The sequence below is a fragment of the Drosophila subobscura genome, chromosome U (assembly GCF_008121235.1).
Source record: "Drosophila subobscura isolate 14011-0131.10 chromosome U, UCBerk_Dsub_1.0, whole genome shotgun sequence".
Lineage (NCBI taxonomy): Eukaryota > Metazoa > Arthropoda > Insecta > Diptera > Drosophilidae > Drosophila > Drosophila subobscura.
The window spans coordinates 7742478-7767233 of NC_048534.1; the positions used below are offsets into that span (position 1 = coordinate 7742478).

General features: G+C 43.3%; 3 protein-coding genes across 6 annotated transcripts; 2 read left to right on the forward strand and 1 right to left on the reverse strand.

Moving 5' to 3' along the window:
* Positions 1-296: 296 nt before the first annotated feature.
* On the forward strand, positions 297-19391 carry LOC117900156 (scavenger receptor class B member 1). 3 transcript variants are annotated; one of them, XM_034810396.1, is made up of 10 exons: positions 297-522; positions 13434-13525; positions 13817-13977; positions 14052-14196; positions 15695-16123; positions 16187-16304; positions 16793-16959; positions 17798-17923; positions 17991-18581; positions 19019-19391. In XM_034810396.1, the coding sequence occupies exons 1-10, from the start codon at positions 504-506 to the stop codon at positions 19172-19174; spliced, it is 2004 nt and encodes a 667-aa protein (XP_034666287.1). In that variant the 5' UTR covers positions 297-503; the 3' UTR covers positions 19175-19391. The 3 variants fall into 3 exon arrangements, with proteins under 3 accessions (XP_034666287.1, XP_034666285.1, XP_034666286.1); XM_034810394.1 differs by lacking the exon at positions 297-522 and adding an exon at positions 7478-7867; XM_034810395.1 differs by lacking the exon at positions 297-522 and adding an exon at positions 11187-11340.
* Positions 19392-20715: 1324 nt separating this feature from the next.
* LOC117900157 (carnitine O-acetyltransferase) lies at positions 20716-23663 on the forward strand. Of its 2 annotated transcripts, none has more exons than XM_034810398.1 (6): positions 20716-20853; positions 21249-21327; positions 21390-22019; positions 22079-22527; positions 22587-22838; positions 22901-23663. In XM_034810398.1, exons 2-6 carry the CDS (start codon positions 21289-21291, stop codon positions 23484-23486), a joined length of 1956 nt encoding a protein of 651 aa, XP_034666289.1. In that variant the 5' UTR covers positions 20716-20853; positions 21249-21288; the 3' UTR covers positions 23487-23663. The 2 variants fall into 2 exon arrangements, with proteins under 2 accessions (XP_034666289.1, XP_034666288.1); XM_034810397.1 differs by lacking the exon at positions 20716-20853 and adding an exon at positions 21020-21165.
* A 124-nt stretch (positions 23664-23787) lies between these two features.
* Positions 23788-24353, reverse strand: LOC117900159 (thyrostimulin alpha-2 subunit). Its single transcript, XM_034810399.1, has 2 exons — positions 24014-24353; positions 23788-23946 (listed from the first exon to the last, which is right to left on the reverse strand). Exons 1-2 carry the CDS (start codon positions 24314-24316, stop codon positions 23854-23856), a joined length of 396 nt encoding a protein of 131 aa, XP_034666290.1. The 5' UTR covers positions 24317-24353; the 3' UTR covers positions 23788-23853.
* Positions 24354-24756: the final 403 nt, after the last annotated feature.

A 24756-nucleotide genomic window follows, 5' to 3' on the forward strand; every position in this document is an offset into this window, starting at 1 on the left:
TATGTACATATCTGTGTAAATATGTATGTATGTATATATGTATGTACCTTGGAAATACCCTCATTCTGGTGGTTTCCAGTGTCATTGTCTGTTCCTCAGCCTGCTTCTTGGCTGTCGAGATTCTGATAAGCTCGCTCGGCATCTCATCGTTTCGAAAAAGCTCTGCTCGAAACATGCGAGTGTACTAAATTATAATACATTTGTATTTACATATGTATGCATGTATGTCTGACATTTAATAACGAAATTTAATAAAAAACATTTCAATCACACAAGATGTTCAGGAAATCGCATTCATTTAATTGCAAGCAGTCGCCTGCCTATCTTGTAAGTGCTCGTCGCGGATAGTCTGAAATACCGGCTCACATTTCAGAGGAGCTCTACTCTACGAGCTGCCACCACCCATCTCCTTCAGAGAGTTAACCGCCGACGGTGGGTGTATAAAGTGCCATAATCCATTAACAATTAACCACAACGGGAAAACAAATATCAAAGCAACAACAATGTTAGCGATGCAAAAGAGTAAGTTGTGATGAATGTACAGAAATAAGTGTATAACATGCTAATAATATTTGGATTTAGGATTACAAAATAAACATTTTAAGCCTCTAGAATCGTGGAAAATAACTATAGCTAATAATATTAGAGTTAACCAATAGCGAGCATGTACATATGTACATATGTACATAAAAAGCTAAGCAAAATTGTATTAGTTGAACTTTGAGATAGGTTAGTTATGTACGTTTTACTGTTCGATTCCGAGGAGCTGACCATATACAGCTTATAAATCGATTAGTACCTGCCGATTGTGGTTTTTTATACATATGCGCAATATTTATATATGTTTGTACATACATATGTACATATATACATACATACTACAAACTAAGCATCAAGTGTATTAATATGAATTGAGATCACGATCTTTACATTTTGAGATTCATTCCATACAAATATGCACTTTTAGACAGTTTTCTAGCTTATTAAAATTAATTTGTATATTTATATTGCTGGGGGTCATCCTTTGGGTCATCATTGATTGACAATTATACAACACCAAATGGCGAGCTTTCTCAGATTGTCCAGAGATCAATGTACCCGCTAACGAGATACTCGTTATCATTTATCACAGTAATCAGGGATTTAATTTCTCAAAAGGGTAGCTTTGGGGGGGAAGAAAACGAAACGTGTAAACAATTTTGCAAATGTTGTCAAAATCTTATTTATCTACTTCTACATTTTAACATACATATTTATGTATATTTATGATTCGAATATAATAACTTGTTACATATAACCCATTTATCACACACTAAAGCCCGCCCCATGGCGATAATTAAATTCTCACTCAATTTGCTTTAATAATTTTTCAAAATGAATGTAGCCAATCATAAGCCTTATAATTAGAGCATTGTTTATGTGTATTTTTATGAGCTTGAGCAGCTTCTAAATGTCTTCATTATGCTCGCACATTTGAGCTTTACTAAGCAATTACGCGTGAGCTCTTTTGTTTAATTATTGTGCTCGTTCGCTTATGGGTATTAACGGACTTTTAAACGCTTGTAAGCTGTGTACCTGACATAAAACAATTTGAGTGTCGCTTAAATTGATTACGTACATATATACATACATACATATGTATGTACATTTGTGTACATAAATACTTAAGCTGTGGCGTGGATGGTCACTGAGTCAAACTTGAGATGCGTGAACTTGAACTTGGCTCGACTCGCAGCACTGATAATACCCAATCCAGCCGATCAATCAGAGGAATAGTACATGTACATGTACATATGTATGTATGCATGAATGTATGTACATATGTATGTATGTATGTATGTACATAGCTTGCTACGTATAGCTATTGCGATGGAAAAACTGTTACAAGGCTATCACCATCCACAGACAACGAACGCCCGGCCCTGTTCGGCACGGGAACGAACAGGGAATTAAACGTAATGCTTAATTTTTGTGTTGCTCTAATGTTTATGGGTAGTGTAGTTATTTTTGTGACTTATTCCCAAAACAGTAGCCCTTATGATGCGTTTAATTCGCGGCGCATAACAAATGAATTGTTTTCTTTTACGTTTGAAAACACAGCCAGCAGGTGATTCGAAATTCTTCGCAGCATTTTTGTGAAATAAATTGTTGATTCACCGACAATTTTGTGCAAATTAATGATTAGCCAACTGAAATCGCAAAAACATGAACAAACACACAACAAAACAAAATCGAAACGCTCCTGCTGTGCTCCCGAACGGGGTACCCACAAATTATCGTTAGGCTTGGCAGAAATATTCTCTGAAAAAACTGAGACAAGCGAGACGAATTGTCTATACTTTGTGGACATACCATGAAAAGTATACTTGGAAATAAATGGCGTTGAAAATCACACGTAAAGCGAGGAATATGGCAAACTAAAATCCATAAATCTTTTCAACAGTTTGGCCCAGCCTCCATGAAAATTCATACGCCAACCGCTGTTCGCTTGAGTCACTGAAGAGTCTAGCCAAAAAGTGGTTATTTATCTTATTCCACTTCGACAAATGATTCTATATTAAATATGTAGAGAAATTTTCATACAAATATTCAATTATATTTACAATTTTCGTTTGCTTCCAGAGCATTTAATCATCGTTTTTAGAAACTTTTTCTCGCTTCACTTACATGTTCGTGCATACAAACGTATGTATCATATTTCGTACGCATAGAAATTTGTTATGCCAATAAGACAAAATTCTTTGCCCAAGCGACTTAAAAGTTAGAAGATGAAAGAGAGATAAAATCATCAGCAGCAGCAGCAGGCAGCTCTTCAGCAAAAATGTGCTGACTAATATATATGTACATAAATGAACATATGTACATATGTATGTACATCCTTACTTACGGGCATTCTTGTTTCTAACGAACACATTGTACATAGTAGCTGTACATACTGTGACGACTGGACCTGTTATTCGATCGCGTTGTTGCCTCAATGTATCATGAAATTGCTTCTGCAATTTTTTTATATATTTTTTTTTGGTGTTGAATATTCATAGCTTATTGCGTATGTTTTGTTTGGGATTGCTTCATTTTTTTGTGTATGGGAATGGCAAGGGAAGTTCCTTGACTGCATCAGCCTGACAAGGCAGAAAAAGCAGACACAAATCTCGCACATGGGGGAAACGGATAACGACATTCAAATTGAACTTGGCTGTAATCTGTGGAGCGATGACTTAATTAAAGGAAACAAAGCTGCTGCCTGTATGCAGTTTTCAACTCTGGTCACACTCTGCGCTGATGGCTGATGGCGGTCGAGGACTTATTCCGTTAACTACATACATACATATGTATGTATGTGTGTGCCGCTCGCATGACAGTTATATATATGTATGTATGTACAAGCATATGCACAGGGAGGACTAGTAATCCAAAAAAAAAGCGACAACCGGAACAAGTCAAACACCTAGTCCGAACGTATTATTAAAACTCTAACATTCTGATTGCTGTCGATCCGTAGCCGTAACCGTAGCCGGAGCAGCTTTAATTACCGCAGTGTTTGCACTTGAAGAAATCAAGAATCGATTCAGAAACAATGTTAATTGATAATTGCGGCTATAATTGCAGTAGCATTAGTAGCATGTGTTGATCCGGACCGGACGAGTACAAAGTGCATTACGAGCTGTTAACCACAAACACAACAAATTTGGCGTCCGCTAGCACAAAATTTGCATGCCCGCGCCACTGCTTGCTGCTCGTTTACAAAGTCTTCCGACTTTATGGCATTGCTCGAAGTTCGCTTGTACTTTTTTCTCCACTCTCCACTCTCCACGTTACAGACAGATCTCACTGATTAGATATCGCATCAGTTGTTAATGGGTGTAAGGGCTGGATTTCTCGTATCAAATCATCAATCAAGCACTGCGCGAAACAAGTTTTCTCAATCTAAGCAAAATCGTTTTTGACTGATCGCCCCTTAGATACGAGGGCCAATGATAGTGAGAGAGCTAATGATCGACAAATGATCTAACTACAGAAATGAACAAATCGGCCTGTCGTCCAGCTATTCTAATTGATTACAAGTACAGTTGTGCCACATCCGCCACATTGCATCCACAAGGTGTTTATCCAGCGACCTTTTGGAAGTATTCATGCTAATGTTTTATTGTTTCCAAGTACTTTTGCTTACGTTAACAATTAACTCCATCGAATGGACTTGAATAGAGTCATAGATGTCTAGTTTGAGAGAGTGAAAAGGTTGACATCTTCTGAGTGCGGAAATCCCTTTTTGCAACGATGATTTTGTGTAGCAAACTCCCATTAATATTTACACATATGTATGTAAAAGGTGCCAATTTATAAGTACATTTAACGATTCAGATGCCACACAATCTGCATGGCATTACCCCGTTTAAGCTAGAATGTAACACCTATCAAACAAACCCCAGGCATAGGCAGCTAGCTCTGGCATTCCAATCCTCTCCGCAGTGCCATAAAATATTCTACAAAATGTTCGCATTAGTTCTATGTTTTTTTTGCATTTTGAATTGCATGCAAATGTGTCATTGAACTATACGATGCGATGCATTTTCCAACAGATAATTAAATTGATTATTAAAATTTGTTGCTGCTTTTTGTTGGCTTCGGGTTCATAAATTTGTATTTCTTATTTAAACAATTTCCGCATTGACGTTTCATATGCCGTTAATATCTGATTCATTAATAAAGAATATAAACAACAAAACAAACAGCAACAATAGTTCAGAGAGAAAACTGTTTGGTGGAGAGGAGAGCCTGAGGTGATATCAATCTATTTCATTGTTTAGCCCAGACCGTGGCCTTGTCAAAGACGTTTGAACTCGTATTTTGTGATCAAAGAAAAATAAATACCAACAAACAAAAATTGACAAAACGAACTGTATAAAAATATTGTATAAGGCTTGAGCGGGGGAAGTCAGGTTGCCGGGCAGGTGTTTGGTTTCGTTGTTGTATGAGTATCGAAATAATTAAATGCATTTGTGCTACCATGCAGATGTGACTTGTTGGTTGTACAATGTTTTCTTTATAATTATAATTGCCGCTGCTTTGATTAGTATTTCCCAGAATTTGTTAGCCAATTGGAATTGCAATTAGCCATGTACTCCAGCTAGACATTCAGTAATGTGCAGTAATTAAGAGCTAAAAGCCAAGTGCTGGGTAGACTCCAGCTGAGGCATATCACTGAGAATGCAAGGCAAACTCTGCTCCAAAATCTATGCTATATTTGTGGAGAGGCTGGGCTAGATCCTGGACAGCCTGAGCTCCATGAAATGCATGGAATGGATCCGATCCGCCAACAGGGTATCAACAAATAAAATGTGTTATTGATTTGTGTTGGCGTTAATTGGCCATTTTCCAATTCATTTTGCGGATCATTTCCATTGCATCGCATTCCGTTTTGATTCCGCTCGGTCCGCGGGTCCATTTCGCTGTTCCACCTCCAATTAGCGGGTTTGTTCTAAGGCTAACTTGCTCTTATTAATGGTAGTGGTAGTGTCAGTCGCCAGTAATTGCGACTGGCTTTCGCAACAGCTAAACACATCATCGGTCATCACGTCACGGGGTTCACGGGGGTCAGCAGTTATTAGCTATCTCCGGCACTATCATTAGTATTGATAGCACTGACGTTTGCGCCCTAGACTGGATAACCATAGCCCCCGCCCATCTGAATTGCGAGCAGGTTCGCGCTTCGCTTCTTGGCTCATGTATATTTAATTATAATCAGCGAAATCACAATAGTTGCAGGTCCCCTACCCTCTACGAGCAGAGCAGACCCCAGAGCAGAGCGCAACCCAGAACCAAAATCCAGCAAATTCAATTCAATTTACATTAGATTTGGGAACATAAATAGAAATAGGTTCAATTGATAATGTTAAGCAGGCTTGTGCAATTTAAATTTGGGGCATGGCGAAACCAAATACAAATCAAATCAAATAAGAAATCAATAAAAACAAACAGAGAAAGAGGTGCGTCAATGCGAGTACTTTTTGGGCACCCGGAACGTCATTCGCGCCGTAGCAGAGGAAAGGAACAAAAGGCAAGGAACAAAATGTGTTTTGCTGGAAAACTTCTAGAACTTCTCCCTGATATATTCGCACTATTTACGCTCTACTCTATGTGGCAGTATTTAGCACAGAAATTCACTGAACTGCTGGAGCACAGAAATTGCAATAAGCAACTGAAAATCTGCACCCAATACTTAAAATTGAGAAATCCATTCCATCGATATTCGTCAGCATTCTTCAAGCAGCTCGATTTTCTATTAGTATTACTCTCCCCACCTATCTATCACATATCTAAAACAAGCCACTCAAGTCTTACCAAACTATGGCGGAATGGCGAGGGGCGTGTTCCATACCACAGTTCCATTGCAAGCCACAACAAGATCCAGCTCTGCGTCGCCCTATCATTTGCCATTTGGCCACAGTTAGTTCGCGAAATTTCTAAGCCAAAAAACCAAACAGAGACTCTGTTCAGAGACGAGAAGTGTAATTTGTCTTTTTATTGAATGACACTACACAAATCAAACGAAATAAACAAGCGCTGGATAAGACACATAAACGGCAACTTTGTTTACGGACGGAAAAATAATGAACATTATTTGAACTGCGTATTTGCGAAGCTCCATTGAATCTCGTTAAGTTTAAATGCCCAAAAGTTTTCCATGCTGGCCAACCACGCGCCGTGTGAGTAATGTGGCGGTCCAAGACACTGACGCGTCAGCTGTTGTGGTATTTCCCCAAAGTCAGGCCCAGGCCCATGCCCAGGCCCAAGCCCGGGCCGGCTATACCATCTCGGCGCAGATGCAAACTGGTTTGGACTTAAGCTCCCAACTTTGGCAGTGGTTCTGACACTGTGGCTTCTGCTTTTTCTGCTGGCTAAGATCGATCAGAAGACCGGCTCAAAACAAAGCAACAGCTGAGCGAACTGCGAACTGCGCGATCTACGTACCGTCGGCGACGGCGACGGCGACGGCGTGGCAACGTAACGTAGGCCGACGACGCGACGCCGCGAGGAGAGACACGACAGAGACGAGAAACCCTAGGACGGGTTCGCTCGCGCTTGAGCGCTCACCCTCTCGCACTCGCACTCGGACACCCATTCGCACTCTCACTCTCTCGCGCTTTCGGCCTTTGGCAGCTCTGCCTCTCTAGATGATCTTACTAAACTTAAGCTGGTACGGTTACCTGGTCAATCGCATCACGTCCGTGTTTTCATTCATAAGCGAGCATTGCTAGCGAACGGACGCCAACGTCCAGCTACAAGATACAAAATAAGATAGGATAAAAAGAGAATTTGAATTCAAGATCCCAGCAGGCTGCAGCAGCAAAGGCCAATCAATAATAGTTTTTAAGTGCCGCGGCTGAAAACAAGATCATTTCAAATATTTCAATTAAAGTGTAATAAATGTGTTGAAAGAAAGAACAAACGAAAGTAAAAGTTAAAGTAAAAGTAAAAGTAAAACCCAAAGGAAAAGAAACATTAAGAAACTCGCAAATCAATTTATTTATGTTCCACGAAGTGTCCAAAACATAAACTGTTATTATGAAGGACTTTGGAAAAATGTTTGCGCGACGTTACAGTGCAGTTTGTGCGAGCGATGAGGAGGCGAATGCTAACACCAACGCCCCGAACGTCCACCAGTCGTCCATGTCGATGAGGCCCACAGGATCCAGCATGAGTGCCTTGCCTGAGGCGGATCCTGCTGCCGCGTCGGCGGCTCTCGCTGCTCTGCAGAGGGCCCAGCGGCGCAAGAGCCTCAAGGCAAATCGCTCGATGAAACCGATGGACATCCTGGGCAGCTTCTTCAATGAGCAAAAAGGCAAAAGCAATCGAGTTCCCACACGTAAGTTCCACTTGACGCCCTCGAGAGCCGCGATCGAAGTCTAGAAATTTCGATCAGTATTGTGTGAAAATTGTACTTCTTCAGCTTCTGCTTCTGCAAGTCTGAAGCGGATGGCCCGAAGCACATTTGTGTCTGCATTAATTATGAAAAGTTTTAAACGCGCGCGAAACAAACAAACAAGAAACGACAAAACGAAACGAAACGATTCGATGCCATGCGATGCGGCATAAGATACGGGTACGAGCCGCTCACAACAACCAAATAAAAGCCATCAAAGCTGTTTAGCATAGCACTTTATGTTCGTTGTTGCTTTTGATTAGCAAAATTCAAAAATGAACAAAAGCCAAAGCCGATTCGACAATGACATAGTTTAACGCGAAGTCTTCTCGAACTATCTTGTTGTCGAACAAGATCGGATCGGAACTGGCCCAAAAGCATTTCCGAATCAATTGAATTGCCAAGTGCCATTGCAGTTAGACCCTGAACTTGGCCATAAAATGCTCGTAATCGATACAGATACCACTTGCCATATAAGTATGTGGTACGTTCATTTGAGTTGTGAGACAAGTTCAAGTTTCGTATTACAGCTGATCGAAATATAAAGCCAGCGGCAACGCTGACCTCTAATTGCAGTTGGCAACGACCTAGCTGTGAGTCTATACATGTGCATGCATATGTTTATATACATACATATGTATACATACATACACATGCAGCACATGCGAAATTCGTGAAAAAGCTTGACACCCAAAGTCGAGGCTGCGAGCAGCACGAAAATTCGCCGACTTTCATTTGCAGAACGCGATTTAATTTGTTCTGAAGAAAAGTACAAACACTTGATAAAACTTATAGACAGCAAAGATAAACGTATAAATATGTATGTACCTGCATCTACGAGTATTGCCCACTCGGTTCGAGTACTTGTCATCGAGTGATATGAATATTGTTCTAAGCATTTGCCTGAGCACTTCCTTATGCATTTTGTCCGGCTTGGAACTAGTCAAATCAAATATAAATATACAAAAATGGGCATGTCAGGCATGAGTTCTGAGCTGTAGCTCAACTATTTCTACGGCAACCTAATCAACTGCAAATTGAGAGCGTTTCTTGCAATCAAAATTAAATGCTAAATAGAGTCCACTGTCCACACAGCATTAATTAATAGCCACAAGGGGGTCGGGCGGGGGTAAGAGCAATTATCGTTTGATTTGTACGCAAAGAAACCCTCAAGCAACTCTTGACATAAGTGCAATGCCAGAAACAAAAGCGAACAGAAGACTTGATACGGAATTTCGATTATTTATTCATTTGGGGGCGGTCCCAGTCGCAGTCGCAGTCTCAGACCAAACCGAACAGACAAGTTTCGCACCTCGCTTTCGCATAAATTGGCCTGGCCCGGGCCGGCGAGCATGATGTGATGTGGCTCGTTGCGGTTATCAAAGGCGAACGAATGCTTTTGCCTCACAAATAAGTAATTACAATAAAAAAGTGCCTTTTCATGGCCAAACAGGATTGTCGGATGGTCGGTTGGTCGGTTTTTTATTTATACGTTTTACGCTTTAAGTTATTTTTGTTCTTGTTCGAACGCGCCAAATTATTTATGCAAAAAAAAAGAAGCGAACAAATAGATAATGCCCAAAAATCACAAAGAACACACGCGAAATCGATATTCGAATAAACGGAATAGATCCCACCAGCGGACATTCTACATAGCCACCGCATTGATTGAGACGCATCAAGTTATGGGCAAACGGATTTGGCGGTGATTGAAGCGAAGAGAAGGGAAGCGAGACCCACTGGGTGGGCACGGCTTGGCCTGGCTTGGCCAGTAATCGAATGTTTGTCTAAAGTGGCAAAACAAGTTTCGGGGCATGGCATCCATAATTATAATTATTGAGGGGACGAATTCTAAACTGAGTTGAATTTAAGACAAGCGGAGGGAGGCCCACAATCGAATAATTTCCATTGGAAAAAGTTTGGCAAGAGTTTGTGGCATGTTGCAGCATCCAGCAATCAATTGGCGGCAGCTTCAGCTCTTCTTCAACTCAGCTCTGACGCTCCAGACCATCCCTTCTCTTACCATATTGGGCTTCGGGTAATTTCCAGCAAGCACAAATACTGCCAAATCACCATTGAGCAAACAGAAATCTCTAGCTGCTGGCTGCTGGCTGCTGTGTGCTGGATCATGCTGATATTTGCCAGTGAGCAATAAAAGTGATTCATGACGCTGGCGTAGAGGTGTTCCATGGGGATGCCAGGCGTGTAGACCCCGATGCAAATGGGTTAAGTGTGCGACGGTGTGTAGCAACCAGGGAGTGGAGGCGTGAAGGAGGTGCCGCAGGCCACACTTCAAGAATTGTCTTCATCAGCTGCCACTTTCACTTAACATTTTTCCAAGCAATGAACTTTGTTTGATGGGCTGACGTCAAAGGAATGTATCTAAATGAGTTGAATAATCCAATCAGGTTTTAGTGATGCTGCCATCCCGGTTGACAGCCCCGCATTCTTGTAGTTTATCGAATGTCAAACAAAAGACTTGAGACACAAACTTGGCCACAAACTCAGGCACAAGTCTCCACCTGTCCTGTCCCTCCTCCGAAACGCGTGTACGCGTGCAAGGCGTGTGCAGAGTGCCAATGAGTGGCGCATTCCCACGAGCAGGGCCAGCTCGGTGGGTGGCAGGCACCAACAGCTGGCGGTACGTGCCGGGCAAGTCCAATCAGAACACACCGAAACCGACTTTTTGGCAAAACAAACAAAGCAATTAAACAAAGAGCTCCGCAAAGCAAAACATAATTTGCATGAACAGAGAATAAATATGTACTGGGTACACTGAGTGCTCGTGTCAAGACAGAATGTATGTATGCACGAGTGTGCGGACAGCCACGTTCTTTGTTCATCATTTTTTGACGTTTGCATCTAGCCACAAATATGAAATGGTCTACACTGCATACAAAGCGTTCAATTAGTTGCCGGAGATGTGCATGGCGACCATCGAATACCCTAGCTGAAGCCATGGAACCTAAAATAGAATGCAAGATTATGCAAAGCTTAATTGGTTTTCCCCTTGCAAACACAAAAAGAACCAATTGATGTTGCCTTTGGACCACGTTGGGTGGAATACTGGAATGAAACACATGGGAGCATTGCAAGCCGCTTGCCATAGCCAAAGCAACGCCCTCGCGGCCATTAAACATCACTTCAGAGGAAATGAAAGTTACCCGAAGGCACATCGAAGCCCCAGCGAGTCGTTCATTCTTAGTTTGATTTTGACTCTGGAACGCCGAACACTGCAACTACGCAAAGACCCTCCTCATCATCATCATCTTCCATAATGACTGTGGTGCGCCGGCATATGCACCATAGGCGGCAGTCGATGAAAGACTTTCTGGGCGCACTGTATTCGCACCGCCGCTTCTCGCTGGAGAAGCTTCGCCACTTCCAGCAGATGCAAAACCGACGCCAAGTAATATGTAAGCCAGCAAACAGAATCCGAAGTGGTCTAAAAATACTACAAATACAAAAATACGTTCAAATAATACCACTGCATACTAGACATGTGTGCATGTGTGTGCGAGTAAAGGTGTGATTTGCCGGGAATCTGGAAGGAAAGGAAAGGGGTCTGGAAGGATCTTCTATCGAATGTGGAAATTCCAGAGAGTCGTTACTCGCAGTCAAGGCCAAGGCTGAAACTGGGCAGGCAGCAACATAAATATTTGCCATAAAATACTTAAATAAGACTGCTGACTGTGTGCAGTGGGGAAGTGGAGGGACGAGGGATTAAGCTGTGAAAGGAAAATCTGTTCTAAACTGGTTGGCGCATAGAAATTCTGCATGCAACGACCCTCGAAGCAGGACAGCAGCCAAGCAGAGCTCGTTGAAGCTTATAGAATTGAAGAACAAGAGAAGAACAGTTCAAAGCCGAAGCCAAAGTCAATGTCATTGCCACAAGGAACACGAGACAAAAGCAAGAGAATGAAACGAGCAAGGCCACAACGAAGTCGATATGCTCTTTGCGGTTGATCCGCGTCAGAAGTGGTTTGGTGAGCTGATTCATCGATGTATCAGACCTGGGCCTATTCTAGATGTGGGTGTGGGTGTGTGTGTTTGTGTATCGTTAATCAATTACGCTAGTGATAAGTGGAAGATCGGCTGTGGTGGGAATCCCACAGTTACTTAGGGTAGCTAAGTAATAGAACTTTCCGCTCGGCAACAAGCTCAGCCAGCTGCATTGCTAGGGCCATACCTAAAGACATCTTTCTTCATTTTAATGGCCTCATTAAGGTCCAAACGAGTCGAGGCCCAAGCCCATGTCCAGACAATACCCAGAAATCAGAAAAATTCCAACAGAACACACTCTGACCAGCCACGAGAGAGACAGGGGGAGAGAAAAGCTTGAGTTTATTTTAGCACAGCGCACGCCTGTCCACTAGACAAGCAAATATAAATGTTGATTTGCTCGGCATGATGATCAGCAACCAGTTCTGGCTCACTATCCGAAGATGGTTTATCGGCAGATCTTCTCGATGTCGCATCACGTGTCCCGGCCACGCATTTATGTACCGCAGATGCAGATCGCGCTGCAGGAGCCGCCTGGGCTATGGCAACGGGTGAAAACAGGTGGAAAGGTGGACAGAGTAGCGGGTTAGTCAGCCGGCCATATGCATTTTGTTGCTGACGTCGTGATTGTTGCTATTCTGTTGCTATTGTTTCAATGAAGACATTTATATGCACGCATTCAGAACAGTCGGGGCATCGTGACTTATAGGCCATAAAATTCAAATAATTTACACTACGTACACGCCAGAGCCACATATTTGACGCATACATATGTACATGTGCACATGTATACGACGCCCACCACTCTGCACTCTCCAGTCTCCACTCTACACACTCAGTCTGAAAGAACACCCGATCGACTTCCTAATCGTCCGATCAGCTGCTGTCTACAGCTGTCTGCGTCTGTCATGTACGGCATAATGCAGTTCAGTTCACTGCAACTGTAATTAACATAATTCACGTCAGCGAGTCAGGCAGGCATACAAGAGAGTGTCGAGAGTGCCAACAGACTCCGTGCGGTGCGGGACGCCACTGCGATTCTCAAGGTCAACTTTTGTGATATGCAAAACAGGAAAGAAAGGCGCTTCAGCTTCGCTTGTTGATAACTCGAATGCGAACCGATTTAAGCTTAATTAAACCGCACTAACCAAAAATGCTCTCGGATGGAAACTAAATTTTAGCACCTACAGACACGCATACACATACAAATGTGTGGTGAGGTAGATTTTTTGAGCGGAGACTTTTCAGCTCGAGATTCTTGCTCGTGTGTCAAAACTGATAACGTATTTACATACTTATGTATGTATGTACATATGAATACATACATGGAGATGGTAATTCAATGAATATTCTATTTTTGATTCGATTCTTAGATTTTCGCGTGTGGGTACGAGTACATGCGCCCGTCTATTTATGCATAATGAAATTGGATTTTAATGAACTTAATGAGGAAATTTATATGTATTGAACGATCTTTCATATTGTATCTCTCTCTCATTTTTTGCAGGCGCATTTCTGCTTCTAGCGATTGGATTTTTGGCCATAACAACGGCGGTGCTGGTTAAAGTATTTCAGCCCTACGATTTGATATTCAAATGGGTAAGTCCAATAAATAGAAACTAAAGCTTTTAACTGCCGGCCTTAGCCTTTGTCAAATTGTTTGCCAATTATGTGAGCATGCCCCTGCCCCTATTGGAAGCCCGCACCAGGCACAGACACAGACCCAGGCCTCCACCAAGTCCCAATGATTGGAGCTTCAGCCTTCGGGGTGCTGGCACGTACTTTCATAAATGCAGCTCGTTTAGGGTTGCAAGTTGTCGCGTTATTGAGCGGCTACACTCTCAGCTGACAACCCGCTCTAAACACACTTTTTACGCTCTCTCTTTGCAGAAGTTGATAATGGCTGACAAGGGCGAGATCTTCAATCTTTGGGCCCAGCCACCAGTCGATTTGTATATAAAAATCTACCTCTTCAATATAACCAATGCCGAGGCGTTTTTAGCGGGCCGCGAACAGCTCAAAGTGGAGCAGGTTGGTCCATATGTGTACAAGTAAGTTTACCGGAAATTTGTTGATGGTCTTCAAAAACGTTTCTAATCCATGTCTAATTCGCTCTTTCAATTAGGGAGATTATGACTCACGAGAACATCACGTTCAATGAGAACAATACCATGTCCACAACCCCCAGCCATCCCCTCGTCTGGCAGGAGCACATGTCCGAGGGTCATCGAGAGGATGATGAAGTGATAATGCTCAATATTGCTATGCTGGTGAGTTGAAATACATCCTGCAAGGATAAAAGCGTTTTCTGAGATGAATCCAGTGTGGATTTTCCGTCATTTTCATTAGCATTCATTCAACCGGTTTACACTCCAACTAATGACATATACTTAGTAATCGGTAATCGGTAATCAAGCAAGCTTAGAACCGTAACTGGAGGAAATTGCCTTACGTCATGATCCACTTGTGCAAAGGCTCTCCCTCTCAAGTGATGTAATTGGAATTATACATATGTACTACATATGTATGTGTGCATTTACCTCCCAATTACAGCTCATTCATTTTAGCTAGTAACATATTATCGCGTAATAGGGCAGGCCCTATCGATATCTCGATATGCAAATAGGGGATGCAAAACACGATTGCTGTTATTCCAGTGCACTTCCAACTGTTTGCTTTTTCATCCAAGACCCAAGACCCAATACAGTAGCAGCAGACAGAAAAACAAACAGTGAAGGCTGTGCGATCGCGTGCCGAGCACACGACGAAGTATAATCATTTCCGCTGTATGAGAAAACAAGCTACAACGAAGCTTCCACTCCTACACTCCTCCCCGCATAAAGGTCAATAAACAATTCGCATTAACAGCCACAATGACAGCGAGAAGCAGCGCTAAAGAGTACTAAGAGAATGTTTAACTAAAAGACAGTGAAATTCCTTCGGACAACAGTGAGACATCTACAGCTACATCTACATCTACTCAGACGATGTACATATATGTATATGTACATAGAGATGCACCGCTAATGTGAGGAGACTTGCGACTGGAGACAGGAAAGTGGAGACTTGCGACTTGCGATTTGCGACTGGGAGACTGAGAGAGAATTATTGCCTCAATCGATGGCTATGGGCAAATGGGGGGCGTGTTTGCCATTGTCAAATGATTGGCAGCAATTTTCACTGATTAATCGTCGTTTCGCATTTGACGTACGGGTCAGTTGTAAATCGTAAACAAATTTAATATGTATACAGGCACATATAAAAGCTATAATTAATTGTTGTCTTAATGATGTTTCAATTACAAGTATTCTAAATTAGCATAGAGCTAAAGTTGCTTAATTTATGCCTGATTGATGCCCTGCTTCCAGGCTAAGGTGACAATCAGCTAAAAGAATTAAAGAACGAAGGGGGAGGAGGAGAGTAGCGAAGGGAACGCCACTCGATCCGGGTCCAGGTCCAGCGCCCAAAACGTTGAATAATGCATAGGGCCTAGTTTTTCCATCAGTCAATCAATCCATCCATCAATCTATAGAGCACAGGAAATACGTAATTTGTATTAATTAAATGTAATATTTATTGACTGTAATAGCCTGTAGTAACGAGCTGCTGAGACCGATATTAGATACTATTAGAAACTGCCCGAATGGCATTTACACACATGAAAGCCACTTTATACACTTGGCACGCAAATACACTTTCTATACCCAATACCTAAACCTTATACTTACACTTATACTTACACTTATACCTTTACTTATACCTATCCAGGCCATCTCCCATCTCACTGCCAGTCATCCGTTTTTTGTTCGAATGGCACTGAAGACGCTCTTTGTGAGCACTCAGGCAGAGCCCATCGTTCGCACCACTGCCAAGGAGTTCATGTTTGGCTATCCCTCAGCATTGGCCAGGCTGGGCAACACCTTCCTGCCCAATTGGATATCCTTTGAGAAGGTGGGCCTCATCGACCGCATGTACGATTTCTCAACGGACTTTGAGACGTTCTACACGGGCGTGCCAAATCCGGCACTATCCGGCTTGTACGCCACCTATCGGGGGGAAACCACGCTGCCCCAATGGCAGGGCGATCACTGCAGCAACATTGAGTACGCCTCCGACGGCACAAAGTTCAAGAGCTTCATCGAGCCCAACGAGACGGTAAAGTTCTTCAGGAAGAGCATGTGCAGGCCCATCAATTTGGTAAGTTTTCAGTCAAACTCGTAAAGTAACAAATTATGAATTTATTTCTCTTTTTTGCTGCAGTATCGCGTGGGCGAGGAGCGAACGTTTGGCAGCCTGAAGGGCTACAACTATGTCTTCGAGGATAACGCCTTTGACAATGGAGCCACCAACGAGGCCAACAAATGTTTCTGCCGCAAAGGTAAGGCGTTAGATCACTTCAATTGCAGTCCAAGGGTTATGTAAGAAGTTGATGTTTACACAAAATCGAAAAGATCTTTCCAATTAATGCTCGTAATTGCCGAGAGTCTCGAGCGCTAGTTCTAGTTCCAGCCCCGACTGTCTGTCTGCAGTTAATTGATCTCCGATTACTCGTACTCCTAGCATAGTTTCCAGTTTGTGTGGAAAATTTCTGTTTACTGCTCGTAAAGTAACGAAAAATTCCGCGAAATTGGCGAAGGCAGTGACGCACGTGGGGGCCACGCGTGCCCCGCTCCAATATGTATTATTATTTTTGTTATTATTATTGGCAATTGGAAGCTGTGCGAGACACGCCACTAGCGGCAAATCTTGGCAGCAGCCTTGAGGCTTGTCATAGGGCAAAAGTTTTGCAGAACAACAAGCCCTCTGGCGACTGTTGACTCACTCCTTTAACGATCCTTGTCCTGTCTCTCTCTCCACTCTCCCCAGGTGACTGCCAGCCGGTGGGACTGATTGACGTCACGGACTGCTACTATGGCTTCCCCATCTCCCTAAGCTTCCCCCACTTCATGAACGGCGACGTTGGACTGCAGCAGAATATCACCGGCATGAATCCTGATCCGGCTCAGCACTCGTCGGCGTTTGTCATACAACCGGTAGGTGATCTCGACCTTGTCCTGCCCAAAATAGCTCTCGCAGTGAATGCCACATGCCGCCGGTTTACTGTTGCACTTTCGATGTGTCAATCGTCAGCCGCAAGCTAGAATGTGTTCAGTAGGAGGAGTATTTCATTCGTATTTTATGTCACAATTAACTAAAGGCTGAAGCGGCTTAAGCATGCAACAGCTGAGCGGCGCCGTTGCTTCCAATTTCCTCCGCTTCCGAGCAGATCGGAGAACTTTGCATTTGCATTTCCGGCTAATTAAAGTAAGCGTTGAAACTGGTTGCATGTCACGACTAAGCCGAGGAAATCCACAACAGGAAATTAATGCAGCAAGTAGCTCAATATCTCCACGGAACATAAACAATTCTGTTCTGCGGCCAATCGCTTTGCATTGGCGGCCACAAATCGCTGACAGTCTGTGCGCCAGCTTCCGCTCAACTTTCCCATTTTCAATAGAACATTTAATTGGCCCAAGCGTCAGTTTAGTTTTCAAGTCCAAGCCTTTTGCCTTTTGCCTTTGACACCCACCAGCCGCAGTCGCAGCAAGATTTTGATCAATCAGTCAATAGTCATTTCGGCTCAAGTTTTACCGGTTTTGCAATGAATAAACCAAAAGCAACAAAACGGAACACAGCAACAACAGTGGCAGAAGGCAATCACTAAGGACAACTGCCGCATCGTACATACTCGTACATAAACACGTACATAGTACATACATTGAAGCGCAATTAGCCAAAATTGGGCCAAGTGCAGCTGAAATTGTGTCGTACTTGGAAACCAGGCCAACCCCCCATAGCCAGCCGTATATTTATGTCACAATGTTTTTACAGGAATCCGGTCTGCCGCTATCGCTGTCCGTGAAAGTGCAGATCAACATGCACTTCAAGGATCTGAGCAACTTCCCGACAGTCTCCAAGTTCAGCCACCTGACGGCCCCAATGCTGTGGTTCGAAATTGTAAGCACAAATAATTAAATATATTATAAATGGCCAGCAACTCATCTTTCATCATTACTTTCCCCAGATGATGCCCAGTTTGCCCGACTCACTGGACTCGCGCTTCAATTTTTATCTGAATATCTTGCCGTTGGTCAATCCTCTGGGCTTTTGGCTTGCCCTAATTGTGGGTCTGGGTCTCTTGGGCTATGCCATTACGCGCGCCACCCTCCACATGTCCAGCTATGCCCGCCAGGCAGCCAATATCTCTGAGGGGAAGTATGCCCGAGCGAATCTACTGCAAAATCTAACGGGAGGTGCCACCAATCAGGTGTACAGTCCCTGCGAACTCAAGCTGATAGACAATTCGGCGGGTGCCAACAAGCAGCATGTGATTGGCCGCTCCACAGTTGAGGATTTGGCCTTCCAGGAGCGTCGGCGCAAGTCGGCTTACGCACTGGAAATGGAGCCAGCTCTGTCGGACGCAGGCGCGAGCAGCGACGAGGGCAACGAGTGCGACACACTCACGCTGAGTCGCAACTCCACAACGTCCAGCTCGTGCATAGAGGTCGAGCACTGCAACGAAGAGGATGACATCTGCATAGAGTGCTTCGATGAAAATGCTCTGGACACAGAGTTGGCCGGCAGCAGTTCGGGCGGAGCCGAAGCCAAGCATCAAGTGAGTGAAGCTTTCTGTTGATTAAGGGAACGGTACGGTACGGTACTCGTGCAAGAAGAAGTCTTAAATAGGCAAACTTGCACGACTTATACAGCACTGGTCGGTTATGTCATTGCATCTGGAGAGCCAACGCCTTGTAAGGAAAACGATGCCAGGCCGTCTAACAAGTCTGAGGCGGGCGTTGATTATTCGATTCGAACCGAATCTGTTTGTTTATATCCAACCGAAATATCTTGGCACGTTTAATGAAATTCGCTGAGACAACCAGTCGGCAGCAGTACTCGTAAATAAATTGATGGCTTGCAGATCAAACCAGCTTTCGGGTGGCACATGGCACGTTCTGGATGGGCAAACCTACTGAAAATCTACATAACTATTGAATAAGATAACATTAGTATGTTAATTAACCGCTGTGCTTTCTTTTTCTCTTCTTTTAGTTGGCCATCAGCTTTGCCAGCAGCGGTTTCGCCAGCTCGCCCTCCTCCATACGGAGTTCCAGCTCCAATGTGAATGTGGACAGCAGCGATGGGAAGGGCTGGGTGCCCTACGCATATCCCCATCAGTTTGGCGGCACGAGCCCCAAACATGTTTAGGATTTTGAATTAGCTGGTAGATTATGTTGTCGGTAGTCTTAGGTTTAATCGTAGCATCGTAGTTCGGGCATATTGGGCATCAACATCGCTATTTTGGTTTTATATAGCATTTTATTTAGTGTATATAATATAAAAGCCAAGCTGCTGTTTTAATACTGTGATAGCTTTAGAAAACAAAAAAAGTAAACGATTGTCGTTGTCCAAATTATCCAAGAAGTGCAGATCCCATACATCCTAAGTGAACCAGCCAGCACTCTAGATACCATTGAATTGTTGTCAATTAACAGAGGGGACTGGTATGGTATGGCATTGTGTCTATGTACATATTACGAAATTGTAGTCTTAGCCATTGTCACCTCCATGAGGTGACAACTATAATTTGAGTTTAAACTATGAATTAAAGCAAATTATGAACTAAACATCAGTTAGTTAATTGCAACGAGACGTACTCAAGTTGCTCCAAAAATTGCTGTGATGTTGTATTGAAGCAGAACTTAATAGGCAGGACTGAAACGTTTTGCTCTCTAGAATTGTAACTGTCTTAGTTTTTAGTAATGTAATACTAATAATAAAAGCGACATTTTATTTAAACAATTTAAGCAAGGATTTTCCTATTAATTTCCTAATATTTTTGGATGTACTTTTCCATATTGGCGTTGGACTTATTTGGATCTGAAATGATCTGACTGTTGAATCGAATTCTACAGATTCAACCATGTTCCTGCAGACCATTCGCAAACAATTGGCTGAGCCTAGCTTCCAGCTTTCCTAGCTGAAAGCTGTACCGAAAATTGCCGGTCAATATATATGGCAGAACAATGTTTGCCGGGACAGCTTGTACCATACTAATATCCTAAGCCACACGTGCGGGTTTTCCATTAGCTGAAGTTTAAAATAAAAGGAAAACAAGTTTAAAAACAGCTATATTTTTCTTGTAAATACCGATTTGCGATTCGATTTGATGGCGAATTGCCATTTCAAATTTATTCCAGCATTTTAGAAATTGTCAAAACTAGCTATAAAATAGCTGAGTTGGCAACACCACGAGCCAGTGTTGTCTTACGCCGTGCTCACCACCTCAAATCCAAGGTGACCATTTAAGATTTATTATATACTTTTGGGATATTTTACCTACGAAAATTACAAATAGACTTTATTATACTACCGGGTTGGCCAGCAAAAAATTGTCAAATGACGTAACATTCCACTCCCGCCCACGTAACTTCTAATGCTATCTTTTTGTTTGAAATTTTCACTTCAACCCGATTTTGCGAGCAATAAAATAAAAAGAAGTCATAAAAACCAGCCAGTCTTGTGTAAAATTGATTGATGAATTAGATAAAACTATAGTTTGAGCGCTGAGAACTCTAACCAGCTAGTAATATTAAATAGAATAGCAACATCTAGGAAAATGTTTAAAGGTTATGGGATCTTTGTGGTATATTTTGAAAAAGGAAGGTATATTTCGTTATATTTCTGAGGGTAATGCGGTATATTTTATCGATAAGTCCGCGGTTACACTGCTCAAAACAAAACAAAACAATAAAAATTGCACTGATAAAATTAGTTTAAATATGTTTGATTGGCCAACAACTGTGTAAAATTATTATTCTTTACTACAAGAACACTAACTGACAGTGACTGCATTCGGGTGGTGGGAAGCACACTTCAAAGAGAAGGTAAAATATAGAGTAAAACGGGCTATAGTCCTACATAATACACAAATGTATGTACATTTGAGAGTGTTTAGTCGCTCTCACTCATAAAACTGGAGCGGCAAAAACTCCCAAGTCAAACCGGTCGCTGATAGCAGCTTCTCTCCGTGGTGCAACTGTCTACGTGGACTCAAGTCAAGTCTAGTTAATCGTCGCCTGCACCTTGGAACGAAAGAACATATTAACGTAGGCTGCCGCGCTAAGTTAATCTTTGGGTATTTGTTTATCGCTTGAAACAATAGCGATACTGGGGGAGATTATGTACAAATATCAAAGGTGAATTTGCTGTGCAGAAGGGAGGCTCCGCACAACTGGAGCACAACAAATAACAATTTTTATTATTCGATCTCTCGTCCCAGCTCTTTGTTTGAACGATCCTTTGAGAAGCCCAGCGACGAAATGAGATATCTGGGCAATGGAAAAGTGTTATGGAACTTGGTAAGTGATCGCTAACTAACTAATTTATAAACAATATAAACAATAAAGCGTTTCTCTTGCAGACAAAGAACTCCATCACTCATCAGTCGCCCAATGCGCTTGCCAGTCTGCATCTGCATCCCGCCAGCTACAGCAGCAGTAAGAAACCCACCGCGCCGCCATCCGAGTCACAGAAACAAAATCTCTTGACATACCACGTCCTACCGCTGGATGAAACATTGAATCGTTTCACCAGCACTGTCGAGCCTCTGCTGACACCTGAAGAGCTTAAGCTTCAGAAGAAAATCAACGATGACTTCAAGCATAAAGAGGGCGACCAGTTGCAGATGCTCCTGGAGGATGTGGGCAAAGCAGAGAAGAATTGGTTGGCCCCGCGCTGGCTTAAGGCCGCCTACTTGCAGTATCGGTCTCCCGTCACTGTCTACGTTAGCCCCGGAATGACATTCCCCAGGCAAAACTTCAAGGATGCGCAAGCCGTTGTCGACTACACGTCCAAAGTGATCTTTGGCCTGGGCGAGTTCAACGATATTGTGCATGCGGGCAAGATACCCGTGGTGAAGATGGGCAAAAATGAGCTGGACAATGGACAGTTTGGCAAAGTCTTTGGCACGTGCCGCATCCCAAAGCGTATCACCGATGAGCTTGTCTATAATCCCCGTTCGAACTATGTCGTTGTCATTTACAAGAATCATGTGCGGCTAAGCTATGCCTTTGCTGGAATGATTTATAACTTTAGTTCTCTATTTTTTAGTTCTACAAAATGCAACTCTACAATAAGGAAGGAAAGTTGATTGCCTCGCGAGCGCTGGCCAGCCAACTGGAAGCGATTATGAGCAAGGAGACAACAGCTGGAGTGCCGTACGGCATGCTGACCACAGACACGCGAGACAACTGGGCCGAGGCCTACGAGCATTTGTCGTCATTGCCGGGCAACAAAACCACAATTGACACCATCCAAGGTGCTTTGTTCACTGTATCGCTGGATGAATGTACAGATCTGGCAGCAAATGAAGAGACAAATGAACTGATTCTGGGACTCATACATGGCGGTGGGAGTAAGGTGAACAGCGGCAACCGTTGGATGGATAAAACTATTCAATTAGTCGTAAATCCCAATGGAAATGTTGGCTTCACCTACGAGCACTCCCCAGCTGAGGGCCAGCCCATAGCCATGATGATGGACTATGTGGTTAAAAAGATGTAAGTGACTTCCAGCAACAAGCCACAAGCCACACATTTCATCAACGTTTTTGTTTTAGGAAGGAGAATGAATCTTTTGGCGAATGCGGTGCCACGGACAACATCACGCCCGCCGAGAAGCTTCCATTTTGCGCTGTTAACGAATGCATCGAGCAATGGCTGTTCCTTGCGAAGCGAAACATTGACAATCTCGCCTTTCAACTGCAGATGAAGGTGCTCAAATTTGAGGGCTATGGCAAGGGCTTCATCAAGAAACAGCGACTGGGACCAGACAGCTTTGTGCAGATGGCATTGCAGCTGGCATTTTACAAGTAAAACTCAGCACACTTACCTTTAATCAACCAATTAAGAATGTTCCCTTATCCATTTGCAGAATGCACAATGAGCCAGCGGCGCAATACGAGTCTGCACATCTGCGCATATTCGAAGGCGGTCGCACGGAAACCATACGCTCGTGCTCCAATGAATCTTTGGCCTTTTGTCGCGCCATGCAGGATGACAAAGCCACGGACCAGGAGCGTGTTGATAAACTCCGTGCGGCGGTAAACAGCCATCAAACCTATACGAGATTGGCTCTACAAGGCAAAGGTGTCGATCGCCATCTGCTCGGGCTCAAACTGATGGCTGTGGAGAATGGCAAACCCGTACCGGAATTCTTCTCTTCGCCCGGTGTCGTCAAGTCGTCACACTTTCGCATGTCCACCTCCCAGGTGGCCACGACATACGATGCCTTCATGGGCTATGGACCCGCTGTGGATGATGGCTACGCATGCTGCTACAATCCACGCGAACAAGACATTATCTTGGCCATATCTGCCTGGCGCTACTGTCAGGCCACAGACCACTTAAAGTTTGCCAAAACCCTGGAACAGTCTTTTCTGCAAATGAAAGATATATTGGAGAAATGCCCAGCACCAGCAGCGCCAGAGAAAACCGATAGGCCAAAATCGAAGTTGTAGTGGAATACTATTGGAGATACAGGGAGTTGCAAGGCTCAAAATGGAGGAAGTTTTAACTATAAATTATACACAAAGTGCCTTTTCCAGTTATTGTCTTTTGGACAAACGTTTGAGCAGAGTCGTCTCCTCTTTGATACTCTTTTCTGATAATTAAATTGTTAGAAATATTGAATTAAATGCACGTTTTTTATGCAAATAGTATGATGAGTGGGTGATTTCGGAGTATAAAAAACTTTTGTTGTGCTTGCCCCAAAACAAAACAATCACCAATTAGAGCATAATTTTATATTTATAAATATTGCTAAACAAAATCAAACAAGTGGCTCAGGCATGCACTTAGCTCAAGGTGTTTTTGGTGTCTCTAGTCCTAGTCCTTTTTGCAATGGTAACAGCTGCAGGAGACGGCACTTTTAAAGGTGACATTTCGAATGCCCTCAATGCACAAGACGCGACGTTGTATCTGTAAGCAAGAGCAGTCAGTAACTTGAGACTAAAACAACACACAAAAGCTTGAAGAGTCGACCTACCTCCTCGGACTTCATCATGTTGCAACATTGACCGACACTCACCACCGGCTTGGGTGGCTTGAACAGACCCGTGAGCGAGGCACCTGCCCAGGGGATCGAGGGCACAGAATATGATTCACAAAATCCACGACAGGCATTGGTCGTAATGGTGAACTCCACACAGTCGGGTATGGAAATCTTGCGCGTGTTGCCAACCTTGTGGCAGCCAGGACGCAGCCAGACATCCTTTCCCGCCAAACTGCACTCGCCGGGCAGGAACCAGAAGGAGCAGCAAAGGAGCACAAGCCACTGGGTGGACCACATCTTGCCAACTGTTGCCTGCAAGCAGACATCCGCTTCGTTTTTATTCTGAGCTGAGCGAACTTGACGGCTGCGCAGTGCTAGGAGTCCGAAGGATGTGCACCAACCCGGCAATCGCATAAACCTAATGGCCGTGCTGGCTTCTTGAATATTTAAATTATGCTCAAGGCGTAAATAGAAAAGTATAAATAAAAATGCTCATTTTTATTGAAATGAAACTGGAAATAGCACCAGCAAAAAAAAGGGACGTGTCTACCATTTGATTTAAACTTTTTTTTGGTGCTCCAAAAATGAGGTCGAGCACCATCTGCAGTTGAAGATAGATTTTCTACAGTCTGTCGTAGCTGATCCACGAGTATCTCTTATTGCATGCAGCGGCTACTAAGGGCAGATTTGTTTCCACTAAACCAATAAATGTTTTATTCTGTTCCCCCACTGCTTAT

Coding starts and splice junctions, on each gene's coding strand:
- LOC117900156 (XM_034810394.1), top strand. CDS start 7,567: ATGAAGGACTTTGGAAAAATGTTTGCGCGACGTTACAGTGCAGTTTGT. Junction 16,960..17,797: donor CGGCGTTTGTCATACAACCG/GTAGGTGATCTC, acceptor ATGTTTTTACAG/GAATCCGGTCTGCCGCTATC. Junction 18,582..19,018: donor GAGCCGAAGCCAAGCATCAA/GTGAGTGAAGCT, acceptor CTCTTCTTTTAG/TTGGCCATCAGCTTTGCCAG.
- LOC117900159 (XM_034810399.1), bottom strand. CDS start 24,316: ATGTGGTCCACCCAGTGGCTTGTGCTCCTTTGCTGCTCCTTCTGGTTC. Junction 23,947..24,013: donor ACATGATGAAGTCCGAGGAG/GTAGGTCGACTC, acceptor TCTTGCTTACAG/ATACAACGTCGCGTCTTGTG.
- LOC117900157 (XM_034810397.1), top strand. Junction 22,020..22,078: donor TTGTCATTTACAAGAATCAT/GTGCGGCTAAGC, acceptor TCTATTTTTTAG/TTCTACAAAATGCAACTCTA. Junction 22,528..22,586: donor GACTATGTGGTTAAAAAGAT/GTAAGTGACTTC, acceptor TTTTTGTTTTAG/GAAGGAGAATGAATCTTTTG.